The 18,829-nt window shown below is 42.7% G+C and overlaps 1 protein-coding gene and 2 long non-coding RNA genes across 3 annotated transcripts; 1 reads left to right on the top strand and 2 right to left on the bottom strand.

The window, feature by feature from the left end:
* Positions 1 to 1,056: 1,056 nt before the first annotated feature.
* LOC115147669 (uncharacterized) lies at positions 1,057 to 5,955 on the bottom strand. The gene is made up of 3 exons (XR_003866447.1): positions 5,731 to 5,955; positions 5,363 to 5,394; positions 1,057 to 2,625 (listed from the first exon to the last, which is right to left on the bottom strand). It is a non-coding gene; the product is annotated as an uncharacterized LOC115147669 (long non-coding RNA).
* Positions 5,956 to 9,370: 3,415 nt separating this feature from the next.
* On the bottom strand, positions 9,371 to 12,867 carry LOC115147666 (gastrula zinc finger protein XlCGF26.1-like). The gene is made up of 3 exons (XM_029689958.1): positions 12,734 to 12,867; positions 11,439 to 12,192; positions 9,371 to 11,038 (listed from the first exon to the last, which is right to left on the bottom strand). The coding sequence occupies exons 2-3, from the start codon at positions 11,940 to 11,942 to the stop codon at positions 9,776 to 9,778; spliced, it is 1,767 nt and encodes a 588-aa protein (XP_029545818.1). The 5' UTR covers positions 11,943 to 12,192; positions 12,734 to 12,867; the 3' UTR covers positions 9,371 to 9,775.
* A 39-nt stretch (positions 12,868 to 12,906) lies between these two features.
* LOC115147665 (uncharacterized) lies at positions 12,907 to 15,260 on the top strand. Its single transcript, XR_003866446.1, has 3 exons — positions 12,907 to 12,965; positions 13,108 to 13,199; positions 14,518 to 15,260. It is a non-coding gene; the product is annotated as an uncharacterized LOC115147665 (long non-coding RNA).
* Positions 15,261 to 18,829: the final 3,569 nt, after the last annotated feature.

The following is an 18,829-nucleotide window of genomic DNA, read 5'->3' as shown; positions in this document are numbered from 1 at the left end:
CACAGAGAGGACACAAAGGGTTTCTCACCGGAGTGCATACGAAGATGCCTTTGATAACTATTTGAATGAGAGAAGCGCTTGTGGCATTGGGAGCAGCAGAAAGGTTTTTCACCAGTATGCGTCCTCTGGTGGCTTGACAGCCTTTCCTTTGTTGGGAAATGGCGCTTACATTCAGGGCATTGGAATTGGTTTCCATCTAGACGATGTGATTTGGAATGATTTGTTAAACTAAGGAAGGACGTGAAAGTTTTTCCACAATTGGAGCAGAGGTGAGGTTTCTCTCCTGAATGGATAGATTGGTGTTTTTTTAAGTATCCAGAATCTTTGAAGCCTTTCCCACAGACAGAGCACACGTGGGGCTTCGCACTGTCTCCTGCGTGGAGTACCTGATGTCTTCTCAGAGACGAATGAAAACAGAAACTCTTCCCACAGACGGAGCAGAGGTGGGGTTTCTCTCCAGTGTGGGTTCTTTGATGTGACCTCAAGGCTCCTGGTTGATTAAAGACTTTCCCACAGACTGAACATTCGTGCCGTTTCACTCCTCCTTGCTCTGAATGACTAAGTTTCTGATGTTTGGTCAAGGAGGGACGGAAAGCAAAGCTCTTCCCACAGTCGGGGCAGACGTGAGGTTTCTCTCCAGTGTGGGTCTTCAGGTGAATCTTTAGTCTTGTTTTGGTTGACAACTTCTTACCACAGTGAGAACATGGATGAAGGACTTGTTTCTTCACGGCCCCATCATGTTCTGAGGAACCAACATTGTTTTTGGCGGGTTCCTCTTCAAAATGTTCTCCTGAGTGAATTCTAAAGATGTGTTTCTTTAAGTTTCCTGGATCAGTGAAACTCTTCCCACAACGAGGGCAAACGTACGGTTTCTCTCCAGTGTGAGTTAGCAGATGTCTCTTAAGACTGGAATGTGTACGGAATGTCTTTCCGCATTCAGAGCATGTGGTTTCAGAAACATAACATTTCTCTCCAGTATGCGTTTTTAGATGCCTGGTAAGGCTGGAAAATGTACTGAATAATTCCCCACATTCAGCGCATATATTTTTCTGTTTCTCTCCAGTGTGAGTTAGCAGATGTCGCTCCAGAATGTCTTTTGTGGCAAGACTCTTCCCACACTGAGCACAGGAGTGGGTTTTCTTGCGGATTGTCTGCCCTGGTGTTTTCCTGCAGTCCATCAGCTGCACAGACACCCTCTTCAGACCCCAAATTAAGGCGCTACCGGGAGAGACACGACACAGGGTCTTTGGGAGAGTGGAGGGAGGCGGGAGAGACGTGTCCTGTAAATCCCAAAATATAGACGGAATTAATCAGGGTGGGAAATGCTCTTCTACCTGACAATTAATTTTGAAGTCTTTAAATTCCCCTCATCCACGATTATGTAACCTCCTTCTCAAAAAGGAGAAAGGTCAAGAGGAGGAACCTCAGATATTCTCCTCCAATGTCTTTTATAGAAGGAAGTTGAGGAATCAATGAAGGACTGTTGAGAAACACTTTGACTGGAACAATAAATACTCACTTTGACTGGGAAAATAAACGCTCCCTTTGCGACTGGGACAATAAACACTCCCTTTCCAACTGGGAAAATAAACACTCCCTTTCCAACTGGGAAAATAAACACTCCCTTTCCAACTGGGAAAATAAATACTCCCTTTCCAACTGGGAAAATAAATACTCCCTTTCCAACTGGGAAAATAAATACTCACGCCTCTCACTCTTTGCTCTAGTGTGTGCCTTTCTGGAGATAACTCCGCCTCCAGTCTGTTGCTAGGTAACCAATCCGTGTCCTCCATGTCGCAGTCTGCAGCGTCGTTGGATTGTCTGGGACTCATGGACTCCGCCTCCAACCCGTTGCTAGGTAACCCAGCCCTTCACTCTCCGCTCCACTCTTCATCACAGTCTACAGCATCCTCAGCCTGGAGGGGACTCGACGGTGCACCACTAGCATCCTCCTGTATCCTTCTGATGTCCTCTTTCAGTTGGACTAACCAAGATATTCCCTGCTCCACCGATTTAATTGAATCTGTATTGTCCCACATTCCCTCCATGATTTTACGCCGCAAAGAGCGGTGATGCATTGCTTTAACTTCAGATCCATCATGTCCATGATGTTCACAAAGGTAGCGTAAATTGTCCTCAGTCAAATTCCATAAACTCTTTTCAATTTCATCCATCAACACTCCCTCCTCTCGATTCATTTTTTTCCCAGCAGAGTTTGAATGTTTCTTGGTAAAAGTAGCAATAACAACTGGTTATTGAATGGAGCTGCAACAAGTGTGAGGTGTCTCTCTCCTGTGTCAAATCAAATGTTGTTTTTCACATGCGGCAAATACAACATGTGTAAACCTTAGTGAAATGCTTACTTACAAGCCCTTAACCAACGATGCAGTTTTAAGAAAAATACATGTTAAGAAAAAAATGGAGAACTCATATCTGGAGTTGTCATAACACCAGATCTTCTTCCTGTCACCAGAGCAGTGGAATCTCCTTGTGAGGTCACCTGTGGAATCTCCTTGTGAGGTCACCTGTGGAATCTCCTTGAGAGGTCACCTGTGGAATCTCCTTGTGAGGTCACCTGTGGAATCTCCTTGTGAGGTCACCTGTGGAATCTCCTTGTGAGGTCACCTGTGGACGTAGGAGAACATGGTGTGAGAAAAAAAAACAGTTTTTACCATCTAATCTAGATGTGTAGCAGCATTCTATTTTTGCAGAGTCTGTCAAATCAAATCAAACCATTTTCTGCATTAGATTGTCAACCTTACATTTTTTACTTAAAGCACCGATCAGCAGTTAAAACAATAACAAAGCATCATCCCTGACCCTGTTTTGATAAAAAGCGGAGGGATGGGGCAGGAGAAATCTAACCACTCTCAAATTCATTGACTGACCATCCATGAAATCTAAATTACAGTTTTAACTATATTTTGAGACTATATAGTGTTTGTTTACATTTATTTGGTTTACAAACTATCACTTGACCTCAACCCAATGGAGATGGTTTGGGATGAGTTGGAACGCAGAGTGATGGAAAAGCATCCAACAAGTGCTCAGCATATGTGGGAACTTCTAAGACCATTGGAAAAGCATTCCTCATGAAGCTGGTTGAGAGAATGTTAAGTGGCTACTTTGAAGAATCTCAAATATATTTTGATTTGTTTAACACTTTTTTTGTTTCCTACATGATACCATATGTGTTATTTCCTAGTTTTGATGTCTTCACTATTATTCTACAATGTAGTAAATAGTCAAAATAAAGGAAAACCCTGGAATGAGTAGGTGTTTCCAAACTCTTGACTGGTACTGTTTGTCGTAAATCGGCCATCAGTTTAAAGGAAAGTAGTGGGCGTGTCAAAAGGGGTGGGTGTGTCGAAAGGAAAGTAGTGGGCGTGTCAAAAGGGGTGGGCGTGTCAAAAGGGGTGGGTGTGTCAAAAGCACTCTGCTATAAGTTGTTTTTCCCACTTCCGTTTCTTAAAACGCAACAACCGTACATTGAGCTACCATACCGCGAGAGTTTGGACTTCTGTTCTGAAGCCAGAGGATGAGTCAGTCGTATTTCACTGTTAGTTTTACACAAATAATTCTACATTTTCAGTTAGAAAACTAATGATTGTTTATTTTTGATTCAAATGATCTATGATGGGTGTACTGTTGCTTCAAGAGTTGTATGCGTGTGCTTACTGTGACTGGCTACTAGGTAGCTACTTCCCAGGCCAGTGCTGGACAGTCGTGCTTGTCAAGCGGTAGCGAAGGGCACTGTGTCCCGGTGTTGCCGTTCATTCCCTCCCCATTGAGTAGCAGACTGCATGTAGGCTATGTATCAAGGTGGCATCTAGATGGTTATCAGTATTAGTTATTTCTTGTGTGGGCTGCTATTCTACTTGAGATAAAATCTTGTGAGAGAAAAACATGGCCACTTTAGCTGCCGCCGGCGCCACGACTGTGATACCCAGTAGGAAGCACTTCAAGTCTGCAGGCAGGCCGATACAACACTGGTCGCCGGCTTATCGATTCACTGTGCAACCCAATCAGCCACACAAAACGTTCTTGAATGGCAACAAATCTGCCAAATTAGCTGACTCGCTTTTTATATACACACTCCTTCCGACACACCCACTCTCCTATACTCCGGTCGCCATATTGGGCTGCAGCGACCCCTCCTTGTTTTTATTTGGAAGGATCCAACAGCTACTACAAGTTAACCTGCAGCGAAGACCGCCGAGTTCGGGCCTCGTCAAGAGGATGAAAAGGATCATTCTGGCCCAGTGAGAGTGAGATTTGTGGAGAGAATGGATCCATATGTGCTGTCAGGTTGGGTGGAGAAGAGGTTGTGGACTGTTGAGGTGGTGAGAGTAACGCGGAGTGGATTAGTGATGATTTACTATGTTTCTTCAGTCCAGGGGGAGCGTGTGCTACGGATCACGCGATTAGGGACAATACATGCGACTTACTTTGCTCTATGGAGCAGGGCATCTTTGAAAAGAGTGATACATGGGGTGGCATTAAGTGTTGAGGAGGATCAGTTGAAATTGAAGTTCCCCAGTGTCTGTAACGCCCGCCGTTTGATACGACGCAGACCTGGTGGAGAGCGTGGGGAAACAGAAGACATAGTCTGTCCTGCTGAGTTTCGATGTGAAGTCTTTGCCCGACATGGTCAAGTTAGAAAGTCTAAGTTATTCTGCTTTTGTTCTGAAAATACTATGGTGTTTTAGGTGTGTAGGAGGGAGATTCCTAGATGTGAGAAGTGTGCAGGAGAGCATGAGACGAAGGAATGTGTAGTATCGTTGGAGAAAGTGTGTGTGTGTGTTAGTTGTGGGGGTGCCCATGGGGTTGGAGATCGGAGGTGTAAGGTGAGAGAAAGACAGGTTGAGGTTGCCAGGTTTAGAGTAGCACAGAAGGTGTTGTATGCTGAGGCAGTGAACAGAGTGGTAGAGGAAGCTGGTTACAGGCTGAGGGATCCTGAGAGTAGGCAGAGACCAAGGCAGAGTGAAGGAAATAATGTGATTCAGTAAGGTGGGCTTTTTAGCATTCATAGACATGGTTGTCAATTGTACTGCAGAAATGGATCAGAAGTCACAGAAAATAGAGGTTGTGGTGGCAGTTGCTGAGAAGTACTTGGGATTGCGAGGATTTACTGCAAAACAGTTGCAGAGGGGTGTTGAGTGGTAGTGTTTTGTCCTCTCAGACCGTTGGTCTGGAGTAGAATAGAAGAGGGTTAAATAGTGGAATGGGGTGGTGTTTTTTTATAGAGGGCTAATAGTTGGCAGGGCGATTTTCCTTTTCCCCAATTTTGTATTACCATACCAATTAAATGTACGTTGGCCGAATGGCCTCACACCAGTACAGTAGGTGACGCTGTACGCACCTAAAAGTTGGACGCGATCCGCCAACCAAATCCTAAAGAAGAAGAAGCAGCTAACGTTAGCTAACGTGGCTAATACAGACAGAAAATACAACAGTAACTCGTTGATGATTTCATATAGCTACAATCGATATGCCTGTAGCTACGAGTCAGAAAACAATCATTTTATTCGAATATCGACTCAGTTTGACTACAGCTTAAACATTGTTTACAGGAGCAATTAGCTAGCTAGCTATCAAGCTAAAAACAACAGCTAGTCTGAAGAGCAGCTAGCCAGCTAAATTAGCGGTTATGTAAACCTAACTACTTGCTAATTACATATTTTGGACGACCCCTCCTGGCCGTTAGTAGATACCTAATGATTTACTCACCGGTTCGATTGAAACATAATCCTTTGGAAGTATTCAGTCGTCTTCTAGCTACCTGTTCGAGATGAGAACAAAACAAAGGGGCGAGGCTAGCAGAAAGGACATGGGAGCAGAAGGCCGAGGGTAGAGAGAGTCGAGAATAGTAATACAACTATGCTCATTGAGGACATAGATACACTATATTGCATCATAGCTAAATTAGAAGAACAGTTACTCATTACACGTACAAATGAGTACATGTATTATCCCACGTGCCTCTTTAATGACACAGCACAGAGAGAAAGAGAAGTGTTCAGTGAGTTCAATGGTGATTTTCACTAGTTTTATGTTTAAGATTGAGCAATTTACCAAATGGGGTGGTGAAAGCAAATTTTAAAGTAGTTTTATGAAATGATCTATAAATCAATGCATTAGGTGTATTCACTAGGGATTTGTCCAAACGAAACTAGTTTTCATTGCATAACATTTTATGTTGCAAAACTGTTTGCTATGGTCTGCAACTAATGAACACATACCATGTTCTATCCACTTCAAACCGCTCTAGTTTCCGCGGGACTAGGTCAGCGTTTCCCAAACTCTGTCCACGGGACCCCAAAGGGTGCACGTTTTGGTTTTTGCCCTAACACTACACAGCTGATTCAAATGGTCAAATCTTGATGATTAGTTGATTATTTGAATCAGCTGTGTGTGTGTGTGTGTGGGGGGGGGGGGGGGGGGGGCAACCCTTGGGGTCCAGAGGACAGAGATTGGTTGGGAAACCCTGGATTAAGAAAGATCGATACAAGACCGAAAAATTAGCTCTACTTCATGCATCCAAACCAGTCTCACCACTAGGGCCAAGCAGGAACAAACATTACTTATTATTTGAGAAACACGTGTTTAATTTTTAAACATTAAAAAAAAAACATATCAAAATGAAACTTTAGATGAACAACTGTGTGAGACATGTCAACATCTGTAACTTCCCCCTCCAATCAACAGATGGAATGGAGAATCACCTTTATTCGCCAAACACATTTGCATGTACAGAAATTTGACTCGGTGATATGGTGCTGACACAATAAACAGAATATAGGCTACAGACAGACAATAAACAGAATATACAGACAATATATACACGCAGCATTTACACAATTCACATACACTATGTACACTATGAACAGTGTAAGCTAAAAACTACAGAATACACTATGAACAGAGTAAGATAACTAGACTACACTATGAACAGTGTAAGCTAAAAACTACACTATGAACAGTGTAAGCTAAAAACTACACTATGAACAGTGTAAGCTAAAAACTACACTATGAACAGTGTAAGCTAAAAACTACACTATGAACAGTGTAAGCTAAAAACTACACTATGAACAGTGTAAGCTAAAAACTACACTATGAACAGTGTAAGCTAAAAACTACACTATGACTACAACTACACTATGAACAGTGTAAGCTAAAAACTACAGACTACACTATGAACAGAGTAAGATAAAAACTAGACTACACTATGAACAGTGTAAGCTAAAAACTACAGACTACACTATAATCTACATTATGAATTGTGCATGTATTGATGTAGAACTAAAAGATGACTCCTGGGAGTCCAGGGGAGAAGGGGATACCTAGTCAGTTGTACAACTGAATACCTTCAACTGAAATGCATTTAACCCAACCCCTCAGAATCAGAGAGGTGCGGGTAGGCTGCCTTAAAATCGACATCTTCGGCGCCCGGGGAACATAACGTGGGTCTGTTAAAATATCATTCATTAGTTATTAAACAATGACACATTACAAGAAGTGGATAGAGATACAGTCATTCAGAAGAATTGGAGCCTAGACCTTTAAATAAATATATAAACACATATGTAGCTAGTTGCATCTCCAGACTTCTTCTAAACTGCCATTTAATTCATGGATATTAGTATTATTAATACAAACTCATTTATTGTGATAACATAATGTTGCCAGTAGCTAGCTAGCTTATGGAGGAAGCATTTGGTGTTCAGTAACTCTGGCTACATGGCAGTATAACTATAAAGATGACATCATCACACAAAACGCTGATCGTTTTTGCTCCAATGCAGTGTGTAGACGGCGCCTTATTCAAGGCAATATCCGTCACAACAGACAGTTAAGTTAGCCTTCACATATATATTTTGGGAATATTCTTTCAAAATTGCCAGAGTTTATAGACAGAGGCTACACAGGCTACAGCACCATGTCGATCACATTGGTCGAGGGTTCAGAAGAGGGGGAGTAAAGCATAGATTAAAGAGAAAAACTTGAATGTGTGTGTAAAATAAACACATACGCAAAACATGATTTGTATCCTTAGTTTTGAGAAAGATGTTTCTAAAGGGGAGGGACGGAGGCGGGAGTGAAAACTTTATATTCGTAGCCTCGGCCTATAAATTAACTGGAGACAGCATCCAAAATGGAAGACTGTTGTTTTCAACTTAACCTACTCACGTTCACAAAACGCTGACTTGTGGACAGTCTATATAAAACAGGAGCAATTAGGGTTAAATGCCTTGTTCAAGGGCAGATTTTTCACCAAGTCGTCTCAGGGATTCGAACCAGCGACCTTTCGGTTACTGGCCCAATGCTCTTAACCGCTAGGTTACCTGTCGCACTATACATCTCCGGGTTGCATCCTTTTCACTGGGGCCAACTCACATGCACACTAGCACTCAATGCGCACAGCGAGCACCGCGCGCAGTGATGACATCATCACGTCATCCAAATTTTTTTTTTTTTTATTTAACTAGGCAAGTCAGTTAAGAACAAATTCTTATTTACAATGACGGCCTATCCTAGGCCAAACCCTCCCCTAACCTGGACGAAGCTGGGCCAATTGTGCGCCGCCCTATGGGACTCCCGATCACGGCCGGTTGTGACACAGCCTGGGAACGAACCAGGGTCTGTAGTGACGCTTCTAGCACTGCAGAGTCTTAGACCGCTGCGCCACTCGGGAGGCCTAAACATGGCAGACATTGGTTGAATGTAAAATGTTAATGTCTTCGGCTGTGAGAGATGGAGAAAAAGATGGCCTCAACTGATATTTTGTGCACAAAGGTGACGGGTAAAGTATCTTATTAGGAATTTGAAATCTGACTTCTCTATGGGACCATCAATGGGAATGGTCTTTGTGGGCCAGATGTCAGGCAAACTGCAGTACTAAAACTGCCCTCTGGGTACAGTGGAAAGCGTGCTTCCAGACCTGAACCCTGGCCCCTTCGTTTGTCTGTGTTGGACAAATTTAAGTTAGAAATACTGCTTGTACAAACACAAAAACACCGTAGCTAGATGTAAAAGTAACCGACTAAGATATCCTCAGCAAAAAAAATCAAAATTATTGATTTCGCTTAAATTCAGCCTGTTTTTACAAAGGAATTTACTTCACTTCAGTATTATTTTTTTAACGTTATAACAGCCGGAGTCCTTTTGATCAATCCCATGACTCTTTGCAAAAGACACGAGACAGATCAGTGCAGGCGTGCTTGTTACCTCGGGAATAAGATGCCATAATGTATTTATCTTGTTGCTTCGTTCAGATTTGTACAGTTGTCTTGGCAGACTTCTTCTAAAACTGCCATAGCGCGAGCCCACCATAGTAGAAGACAAGTGAAGCAACCTCACAACATTAAAAAACAGGCAAGTGGTGTCCTTTTAGTGGCCACATTGGTACTGCACCATACACTGCTAAATACATGCCAAAATGGGAGTCACACACACATATATATATACTAGCACAAAACAGGTTCTGGAGTCAGGCTAGATAGAACAGTACAAAGCAAGCAGACAATTCATAAACAGAACACCCAGACACAAAATAACTAGTTATGGTAGTTTCTTAGTAAGCCTTTTCAGAGAAAATAAGACAGAAATGAACTATCACGTGGGAGTCGGGAAGACAGCGGTGTACAATATCTGTGTTTTATTTTAAAATGTTTTAGTAATTTAGCAGGCGCTCTTATCCAGAGCGACTCAGTCTAATGGCAGTTATTTATGCTCTTCAACCCCAGTGTGTATCTCCTGGTGCTGAGTTACATTCTCACAGACATTGGAACGTTGGAGCGGTTTCTCTCCCGTGTGTGAGCATGTGATTCTTTAGAGCTCTCTTCTCTGAGAAACCTTTCCCACATTCAGGGCAGTGGCAGGGTTTCACTCCAGTGTGTGTTTGCAGGTGTGATTTCAGACCAGATGAAGAAATGAAACTCTTTACACAATAGGTACATCTGTAACGCCTCTCACCCGAATGCACCCTGAGATGCTTTTTAAGATTTTGTGAAAGAGCAAAACTTTTCCCACACTGGGAGCAAAGGTAGGGCTTCTCTCCAGTGTGTACACGCTGATGACTTTTCAATTTCTGCTCATTAACAAAGCGCCGGTCACACTGAGAGCAGTGGTAAGGCTTCTCTCCAGTGTGCATTCTCTGGTGAAATATCAGGTTGCGCTTTGTTGAGAGACACTGATTGCAAACAGGGCAAGGGAAAGATGGCTTTGCTTCTACATGCTGTTTCTGGTGTGTTGTGAAGTGTCCTAATGTTCTGAAACTCTTCCCGCATTCAGAGCAGAGGTAAGGTTTCTCTCCAGTGTGAATACTCTGATGTGACTTCAAGGATGAAGCTGCTGTAAAGCCCCTCCCACAGACAGGACACACATGTGGCCTTTCCCTGTGTTCAGCATGGACCCTCTGGTGAGATATCAAGTGTGCCTGAGTATAGAAGGTCTTCCCACAGTCAGGGCAGAGGTGGAGCTGTTCCCCAGTGTGTAGTCTCTGGTGTTTCCTCAGGGCGTAGGTGCTAGAGAATCTCTTGCCACATTCAGAGCAGAGCTGAGTTTTTTCAGTGTGGCGGATTCGCAGATGATCCTTTAATTCTTTCTTCGAAGCTAGCATCGTCCCGCAGTGAGGACACGGATGCGGAACTTTGACTTTCTTCGTCCCTCTAACCTCACCAGTGTGAAGTTTCTGATGTTTTTTTAGGCTTCTTAACAGACGGAACGTCTCCCCACACTCGGAGCACTCATGAGGTTTGTCTTCGGTATGAACACGCATGTGGCTTTTCAGGCTTTTTTGACTTCCTAAATTCTTCCCACAGTGATCACAGATATGGGAGCTAGGCCTGTCTCCTGGGAGAGTTTTCTTGCATCGTTTAGCACTAGACGGGCTGTGAGATTTCTCTCCTGTGCGAGTTGTTTTGCTGTCGTCTAGCTGCACAGACACCCTCTTCTTCAGACAGCGCAGTAGGGCGCTACCGCGGGACGCACGACCCGGAGACTTCGAGAGGGAGGAGGGGGGCCGGGGAGGCTTGTCCTGGAAATGGTAAAAATAGTGACCGAATGAAACAGGGTGGGAAACCATCTCCTACCTGTCAAGTCTTTCCTCAATTCCTCTCATCCTCAATTATTTAAACTACTTCTCAAAATCCATTGAAGGAGAAAGGCCAAGAGGAGGAACACCAGGGGTGTATTCACTGGAACACAAACAGAAGTCAACGGAATGAAAACCGGGAGGGATCTACCCGACTTTGTCTAATATAAAACACTTTTTTTCCCCATTGAAAAACGTTTTGCAACTGTTTGGAATAATGATTACACCCCAGATGTGGAGAAAGACCAAGAGGAGGAACATTAGATCCTTTTATAAAGGAAAGTCGAGGAATCAAGGAAAGACTTACGAAACAAAATGTAAGACTGGAAAATCAAATACTCACCCCTCTCACTCTCTGCTCTGGTGTGTGCCTCTCTGGAGATAACTCCACCTCCAGCCCATCGCTAGCCATCCAATCCCTGACCTCCTCGTCCCTTTCTTCATCACAGTCTACAGCGCCATCATCATCAGATTGGCTGGAACTCATGGGCTCCACCTCCAACCCATTGCTAGGTAACTGAACCCCGCCCTCTCCGTTCCATTCTTCGTCACAGTCTACAGCATCATCATCATCAGCACTGCTAGCATCCTCCTGTATCTTTCTGATGTCCTCATTCAGTTGGACTAACCAAGATATTCCCTGCTCCTCTGATTTCATTGAATCCGTATTGTCCCACATTTCCTCCAGGATTTTACGCCGCAACGACCGGTGATCCATTGCTTTAACTTTGAAGCCATCTTTGCCACCGTGTCCATGACGTTCACAAAGGTAACGTAAATTGTCCTCGGTTAAATTCCATAAACCCTTTTCGATTTCATCCATCAACGTTCCCTTCTCTCGGTCCATTTTGTCCCAGCAGATTCTTAATGATCCTATTCTGATGAGTTACTATGTGTCTTGGTCAAAAATAGGGTCAGGTGTCTTTTCCTTTCATATGGATTCAAAGGTCTCCTAGATCTCTCTTCCCACTGGGAGTTTTAGCAAGTGCTGCTTTGTGAGTCTCCGACCAAGACAAGTTATTCCAGGCTCTGAGTTCTCATAACACTGGATCTTCTTCCTCCCACCAGAGCAGGAGGGGAATTCCTTGTGAGGTCACCTGTGTAGATAGGAGAATGTGGTGTAATACAAAAACACTCTGTACCATCCAAGATCCACATGTATAGTCAGATTCCATTGCTGTCAAGTGTGCCAAATGGTTACATTTTCTATCATTCATTGTAAATATATTGTTTTTACTAAATAGAACAATATCAGTGACCATTAATTAATTTCAATATTCCTATGAGGGCTTTTATTTTGAAGGATCCAACCTGGAAGCATAATTCCGCGAGCTAACAAGCTAACTAACATAGCTAAAACGAACATCAAGTACAACAGTAACTCATTGATTCTATACAGCTAAAATCGATCTGCATGTAGTTACCAGTCAGAAAACAATAATTGTATTTGTGTATCGACTGGGTTTGAGCACAGATTCAAATGGGTTAGAATGAGCTATTAGCTAGATAGCTACAAAGCTAAACAGCAGCTGGTCTGAAGAGCAGATAGCTAGCTAGTGGTTATGCACACCTAACGACTAATAACAACGTTTGGGCGACCCGTTATGACCATTGGTAGATATCTAATGCTTTACTCACCAGCTCAAGTTTTATGTTTCCCTTTCGAAGTATTCAATAGTCTTCTAGTTAGCTATCTAGCTAGCTTTTCAAAGAGCGGCCTGTACGCTTTCGAGAAGAAGCAACAAAGGGGCGGGACCAGCAGAAAGTACGGAGGCTGGGAAAGGACAAGAGAGGAGAGCAGTCGCGAAAGGGTGAGAGGTTCGAGGGCAGACAAAATCTGAAAATATATTTGCAACAACAAAATGTTAAGGTGTGTATTAATTGAACCTTTTGTAAAAAAAATTATAAAAACTGCAGATATGGTTCTGTTTCCAAAACCTAAACGCAAGCGGTGCTTGTTAATGTTCAGACCGAGCATTGTGGCTCTTAATTAACAAAACTTCCCCATACAGAAGACGCCTTCGTCCAATGACTCTTCGGTGTAATGTAATGGAACTGCAAATCATGATCAAGGGCAATACAAGAGTCTAGCGAGGCAATTGAGGTAAGCTTGCTAGCTTAATTTAATCACTGGTTGAATCAACGTTGTTTCCATGTAATTTCAATGAAATGATATTGAACCAACGTGGAATAGACTTTGAATTGATGTCTGGGCTCAGGGGGACTGGATTCTATTATTAGCCAAGACAAATTCATTTTCATAATTTCACTAATATATCATATAAATCAATCATTCACAGCAAATTTTTGGGCTCATTCAGCAGTGTTTCCCCGATTCTGAAAAAAAAAAAAAAAAAAAGATTCTACAATCGTTTTGGCTCAATTCTCAAATGAGAGTAATTTTCTTCAAAAATAAGTTAAACATCTCTGAACAATTAGGTTCTTGTTCACACCAGATTTGAATTTCTTATTCATTTAAGCAAATTACATGTGTTTTGGCACATGTGTGCAAAAGAGTAAGTACAATTGTCTACAATTTGCACAATAACTACATGCATGTGGCTGATCAAAACTGCTGAGTTGATTCTCAGTGAAACTGTGATACTCTTCACAACTCTAAACATTCTGTCATCGTGTGAGCCATCACATGCAAAATGATCAATTCAATTATCAAAATCAGTCAGATATAAAGTGGGGAGAACAAGTATTTGATACACTGCCGATTTTGCAGGTTTTCCTACTTACAAATTACAGACCTCTACATGCTTTGTATCATAGGTACACTTCAACTGTGAGAGACGGAATCTAAAACAAATCCAGAAAATCACATTGTATGATTTTTAAGTAATTAATTTGCATTTTATTGCATGACATGAGTATTTGATCACCTACCAACCAGTAAGAATTCCGGCTCTCACAGACCTGTTAGTTTTTCTTTAAGAAGCCCGGTACCGGTATGTCCAGGTAGGAGCTGCGGTACCGGTATGTCCAGGTAGGAGCTGCGGTACCGGTATGTCCAGGTAGGAGCTGCGGTACCGGTATGTCCAGGTAGGAGCTGAGGTACCGGTATGTACTGGTAGGAGCTGAGGTACCGGTATGTACTGGTAGGAGCTGAGGTACTGGTAGGAGCTGAGGTACCGGTATGTACTGGTAGGAGCTGAGGTACCGGTATGTACTGGTAGGAGCTGCGGTACCGGTATGTACTGGTAGGAGCTGCGGTACCGGTATGTCCAGGTAAACCACTGGTGTACACATGGTATATTGTACAGGGAGTTCTACTGTACTTCAATGATGCCTGTATATACTTCAAGTTGTAGATACCCATAAGAACAGAAAACATTTCTACTTTACTAAACTGTCTGATTCTAGAATAGGCTATATAAAACAAACGTTATATTCTGTTTCTGTGTTACTATGTAGAGAATAATGGAGCTGGAAGGACATGAAATGACCCACATTCTTGTTTTTGTGGCCGAGTCTGGGTTCAATCTGGCCAAAGGCAGGAGACGTGGCCGTAATCTGATTGGACACCGAGCCACAATTGGCACACCAGGCCAAAGTGGGGGCAATTTTACAATGCGTGCTGCCAATATACTTTACAGAGACCTAACACCAGAACATGAAAGAGGTTTATTTAGACCAGATTTGCCAAATGATGTAATTGTGTGGGATAATGTCAGCTTCCACCGAACCAACATTGTTAGGGAATGGTTTGAAGCGCATGAAAGGATAACAATGGAGTTCTTCTACCATCCTCCCCATTCCTGAATCCAATAGAAGAGGTTTATTTCAGCACGGAGGTGGAAAGTATATGACTATCAGGCACAAGATCAGATGTCTCTGTTAGATGCCGTGAATGATGCTTGTGAGGACATCACGTGATCAATGCAGGGGATGGTTGCGCCACGCAAGGAGATCTTTTTATTTCATTTTGGTGGCATTGGGCCAATTTACTAAAAATAACTCGATTTTGAAGCATGAATTAAATGTTTTGGGGGGAGTTACTACATTTTGCAGACATGCAATAGAGTTGTGATGTCCCATAAAACACTTGTGACAATTGCACTTAGAGTTTAAAAAATGTTAAGACTGTTTCAAAAAATGAGCCAGAGCGATCGAGAAACTGTATAAAGTACCATTTATATTCATTAAACATAACTTAAATTATACTGTTGCTGCTTCCTGTTGTCATATTTTTTAGATTTACAACCCAGTGTCAAAACACCAGTTTAATGTCCAAATTCATAATCAATATGCAGAAATAGGTTGTGATACTTTGAAGACCACAACATAAAAATGACCCTCTACACAAATCCATCGGCTGTAGTGATCAAAATACAGTAGCCATATCTTGGAAAACCAAAGTTCCAAAGGCTGGGCCTAATATAGTGTATAAGAGGTCATACAAATACTTGTGGAGTGATTCCAATGTTGTTGTAAGGAATATTTGTTGGTCCGGGGTGTGTAATGAGAAGCAACCAGACGCTGCACTTGACACGTTTATTCAATTGCTTATCCCAGTTACTAATAAGCACCCATTAAGGAAATGACTGTAATAACTTAAATCCCCATGGATGGATGAGGAATTGAAAAATGATGGTTGAGAGGGATGAGGCAAAATAAATGGCAAATACGTCTGGCTGTTCAACCGATTGGCAAACGTTTCTGCAAATTGAGAAATCATGTGACTAAACTGAATAAAAAGAAGAAAGTACACTATGAAACAAAGATAAATGACAAAGAATGATAGTAAAACGTTTTGGAGCACCTTCAATGAAATTTTGGGCAAAAATGGAAAACCGAATGAGATGGCTCATTCATCACAAAACCCACTGATATTGCCAACAACTTCATGATTTTTTTTTATTGACAAGATTACCAAAATTAGGCATGACATGCCAGCAACAAACGCTGACACTACACTACACATCCAAGTATATCTGACCAAATTATGAAAGACAAGCGTTGTCATTTTGAATTCCGTAAAGTGAGTGTGGAAGAGGTGAAAAAATGGTCTATCAACAATGACATGCCACCAGGATCTGACAACTTGGATGGAAAATGACTGAGGATAACAGCGGATGATATTGCCACTCCTCTTCACCATATCTTCGATTTAAGCCTACTAGAAAGTGTGTGCCCTCAGGCCTGGAGGGAAGCAAAACTCATTCCCCAGCCTAAGAAAAGTAAAGACCTTTTTACTGGCTCAAATAGGCCACCAATCAGCCTGTCACCAACCCTTAGTAAACTTTCGGATTTTTGGGGGGGACCAGATGCAATGCTATTTCACAGTGAACAAATTGACAACAGACTTTCAGCACGCTTATAGGGAAGGACATCAAGCACAGAACAAACACAAATGACTGATGCTGAGTGAAATTGATGCTAAAAAGATTGTGGGGGATGTTTTGTTATACTTCAGTGCGGCTTTTGACATTATCGGTCATAGTCTGCTGCTGGAAAAATGTATGTGTTATGCTATAATGTGAATAAATATTGATTTATCCTTTACTTAACTAGGCAAGTCACTTAAGAACAAATTCTTATTTACAATGATGGCCTACCCCGGCCAAACCTGGATGACCCTGGGTCAATTGTGCGCCGCCTTATGGGACTCCCAATCATGGCCGGATGTGATACAGCCTGGATTCGAACCAGGGACTGTAGTGACACCTCTTGCACTGAGATGCAAGAGGTGTCACCCCCTTGGGTTGTGCCATGGCGGAGATCTTTGTGGGCTATACTCGGCCTTGTCTTCGGACGGTAAGTTGGTGGTTGTAGACATCCCTCTAGTGGTGTGGGGGCTGTGCTTTGGCAAAGTGGGTGGGGTTATATCCTGCCTGTTTGGCCCTGTCCGGGGGTATCATCGGATGGGGCCACAGTGTCTTCTGATCCCTCCTGTCTCAGCCTCCAGTATTTATGCTGCAGTAGTTTATGTGTCGGGGGGCTAGGGTCAGTCTGTTACATCTGGAGTATTCTCTTGTCTTATCCGGTGTCCTGTGTGAATTTAAATATGCTCTCTCTAATTCTCTCTTTCTCTCTTTCTTTCTTTCTCTCGGAGGACCTGAGCCCTAGGACCATGCCTCGGGACTACCTGGCATGATGACTCCTTGCTGTCCCCAGTCCACCTGGCCATGCTGCTGCTCCAGTTTCAACTGTTCTGCCTGCGGCTACGGAACCCTGACCTGTTCACCGGACGTGCTTGTTGCACCCTCGACAACTACTCTGATTATTATTATTTGACCATGCTGGTCATTTATGAACATCTTGACCATGTTCTGTTATAATATCCACCCGGCACAGCCAGAAGAGGACTGGCCACCCCTCATAGCCTGGTTCCTCTCTAGGTTTCTTCCTAGGTTTTTGGCCTTTCTAGGGAGTTTTTCCTAGCCACCATGCTTCTTTCACATGCATTGCTTGCTGTTTGGGGTTTTAGGCTGGGTTTCTGTACAGCACTTTGAGATTTCAGCTGATATACGAAGGGCTATATAAATAAATTTGATTTGATTTTGATTTGAGATGCAGTGCCTTAGACTGGTGCAATAATTTGATTCCTGTCTAACAGAACACAGAGGGTGTTCTTTAATGGAAGCCTGTCCAACATAATCCAGGTAGAATCAGGAATTTCCCCCGGCAGCTGTCTAGGCCTCTTACTTTTTTCAATCTTTACCAACGACATGCCACTGGCTTTGAGTAAAGCCAGTGTGTCTATGTATGAGGATGACTCAACACTATACATGTAAGCTACTACAGCGACTGAAATGACAGCAACACTTAACAAAGAGCTGCAGTTCATTTCAGAGTGGATGGCAAGGAGAAACAAGTTAGTCCTAAATATTTCAAAAACTAAAATCATTTTATTTGAGACAAATCATTCACTAAATCCTAAACCTCAACTAAATCTTGTAATAAATAATGTGTAAATTGGTCAAGTTGAGGTGACTAAACTGCTTGGAGTAACCCTGGATTGTAAACTGTCATGGTCAAAACATATTGATACAACAGTAGCTAAAATGGGGAGAAGCCTGTCCATAATAAAGCGTTGCTCTGCCTTCTTAACAGGTGCCACATCTAAGGCTGGCCCTTGGATGTACACAGAGAGCTAACATTAATAATATGCATGTCAATAATATGCATGTCAATCTCTCCTGGCTCAAAGTGGAGGAGAGATTGACTCCATCACTACTTGTAAACTCAGGGGAAAAAAAGAAACGTCCCTTTTTCAGGACCCTGTCTTTCATAGATAATTTGTAAAAATACAAATAACCTCACAGATCTTCATTGTAAAGGGCTTAAACACTGTTTCCCATGCTTTTTCAATGAACCATTTAATGAACATGCACCTGTGGAACGGTCGTTAAGAAACGAACAGCTTACAGACGGTAGGCAATTAAGGTCACAGTTATGAAAACTTAGGACACTAAAGAGGCCTTTCTACTGACTGAAAAACATCAAAAGGAAGATGCCCAGGGTCCCTGCTCACCTGTGTGAATGTGCCTTAGGCATGCTGCAAGGAGGCATGAGGACTGCAGATGTGGCCAGGGCAATAAATTGCAATGTACATACTGTGAGACGCCTAAGACAGCGCTACGGGGAGACAGGACGGACAGCTGATCATCCTCGCAGTGGCAGACCACGTGTAACAACACCTGCACAGGATCGGTACATCCGAACATCACACCTGCGGGACAGGTACAGGATGGCAACAACAACTGCCCGAGTTACACCAGGAAC

The sequence above is a fragment of the Salmo trutta genome, chromosome 14, assembly GCF_901001165.1.
Source record: "Salmo trutta chromosome 14, fSalTru1.1, whole genome shotgun sequence".
Taxonomy (NCBI): domain Eukaryota; kingdom Metazoa; phylum Chordata; class Actinopteri; order Salmoniformes; family Salmonidae; genus Salmo; species Salmo trutta.
Note: the sequence above shows the minus strand (reverse complement) of the source record. Positions and strands in the feature narration are given on the sequence as shown.

What these genes read in the sequence shown, in the direction of transcription:
- LOC115147666 (XM_029689958.1), bottom strand. Translation starts at nt 11,942, where the DNA reads ATGGACCGAGAGAAGGGAACGTTGATGGATGAAATCGAAAAGGGTTTA. An exon ending in CAGAGCAGAGAGTGAGAGGG is followed by an intron (nt 11,039 to 11,438) that starts GTGAGTATTTGA and finishes TACCATTTCCAG; the next exon opens with GACAAGCCTCCCCGGCCCCC.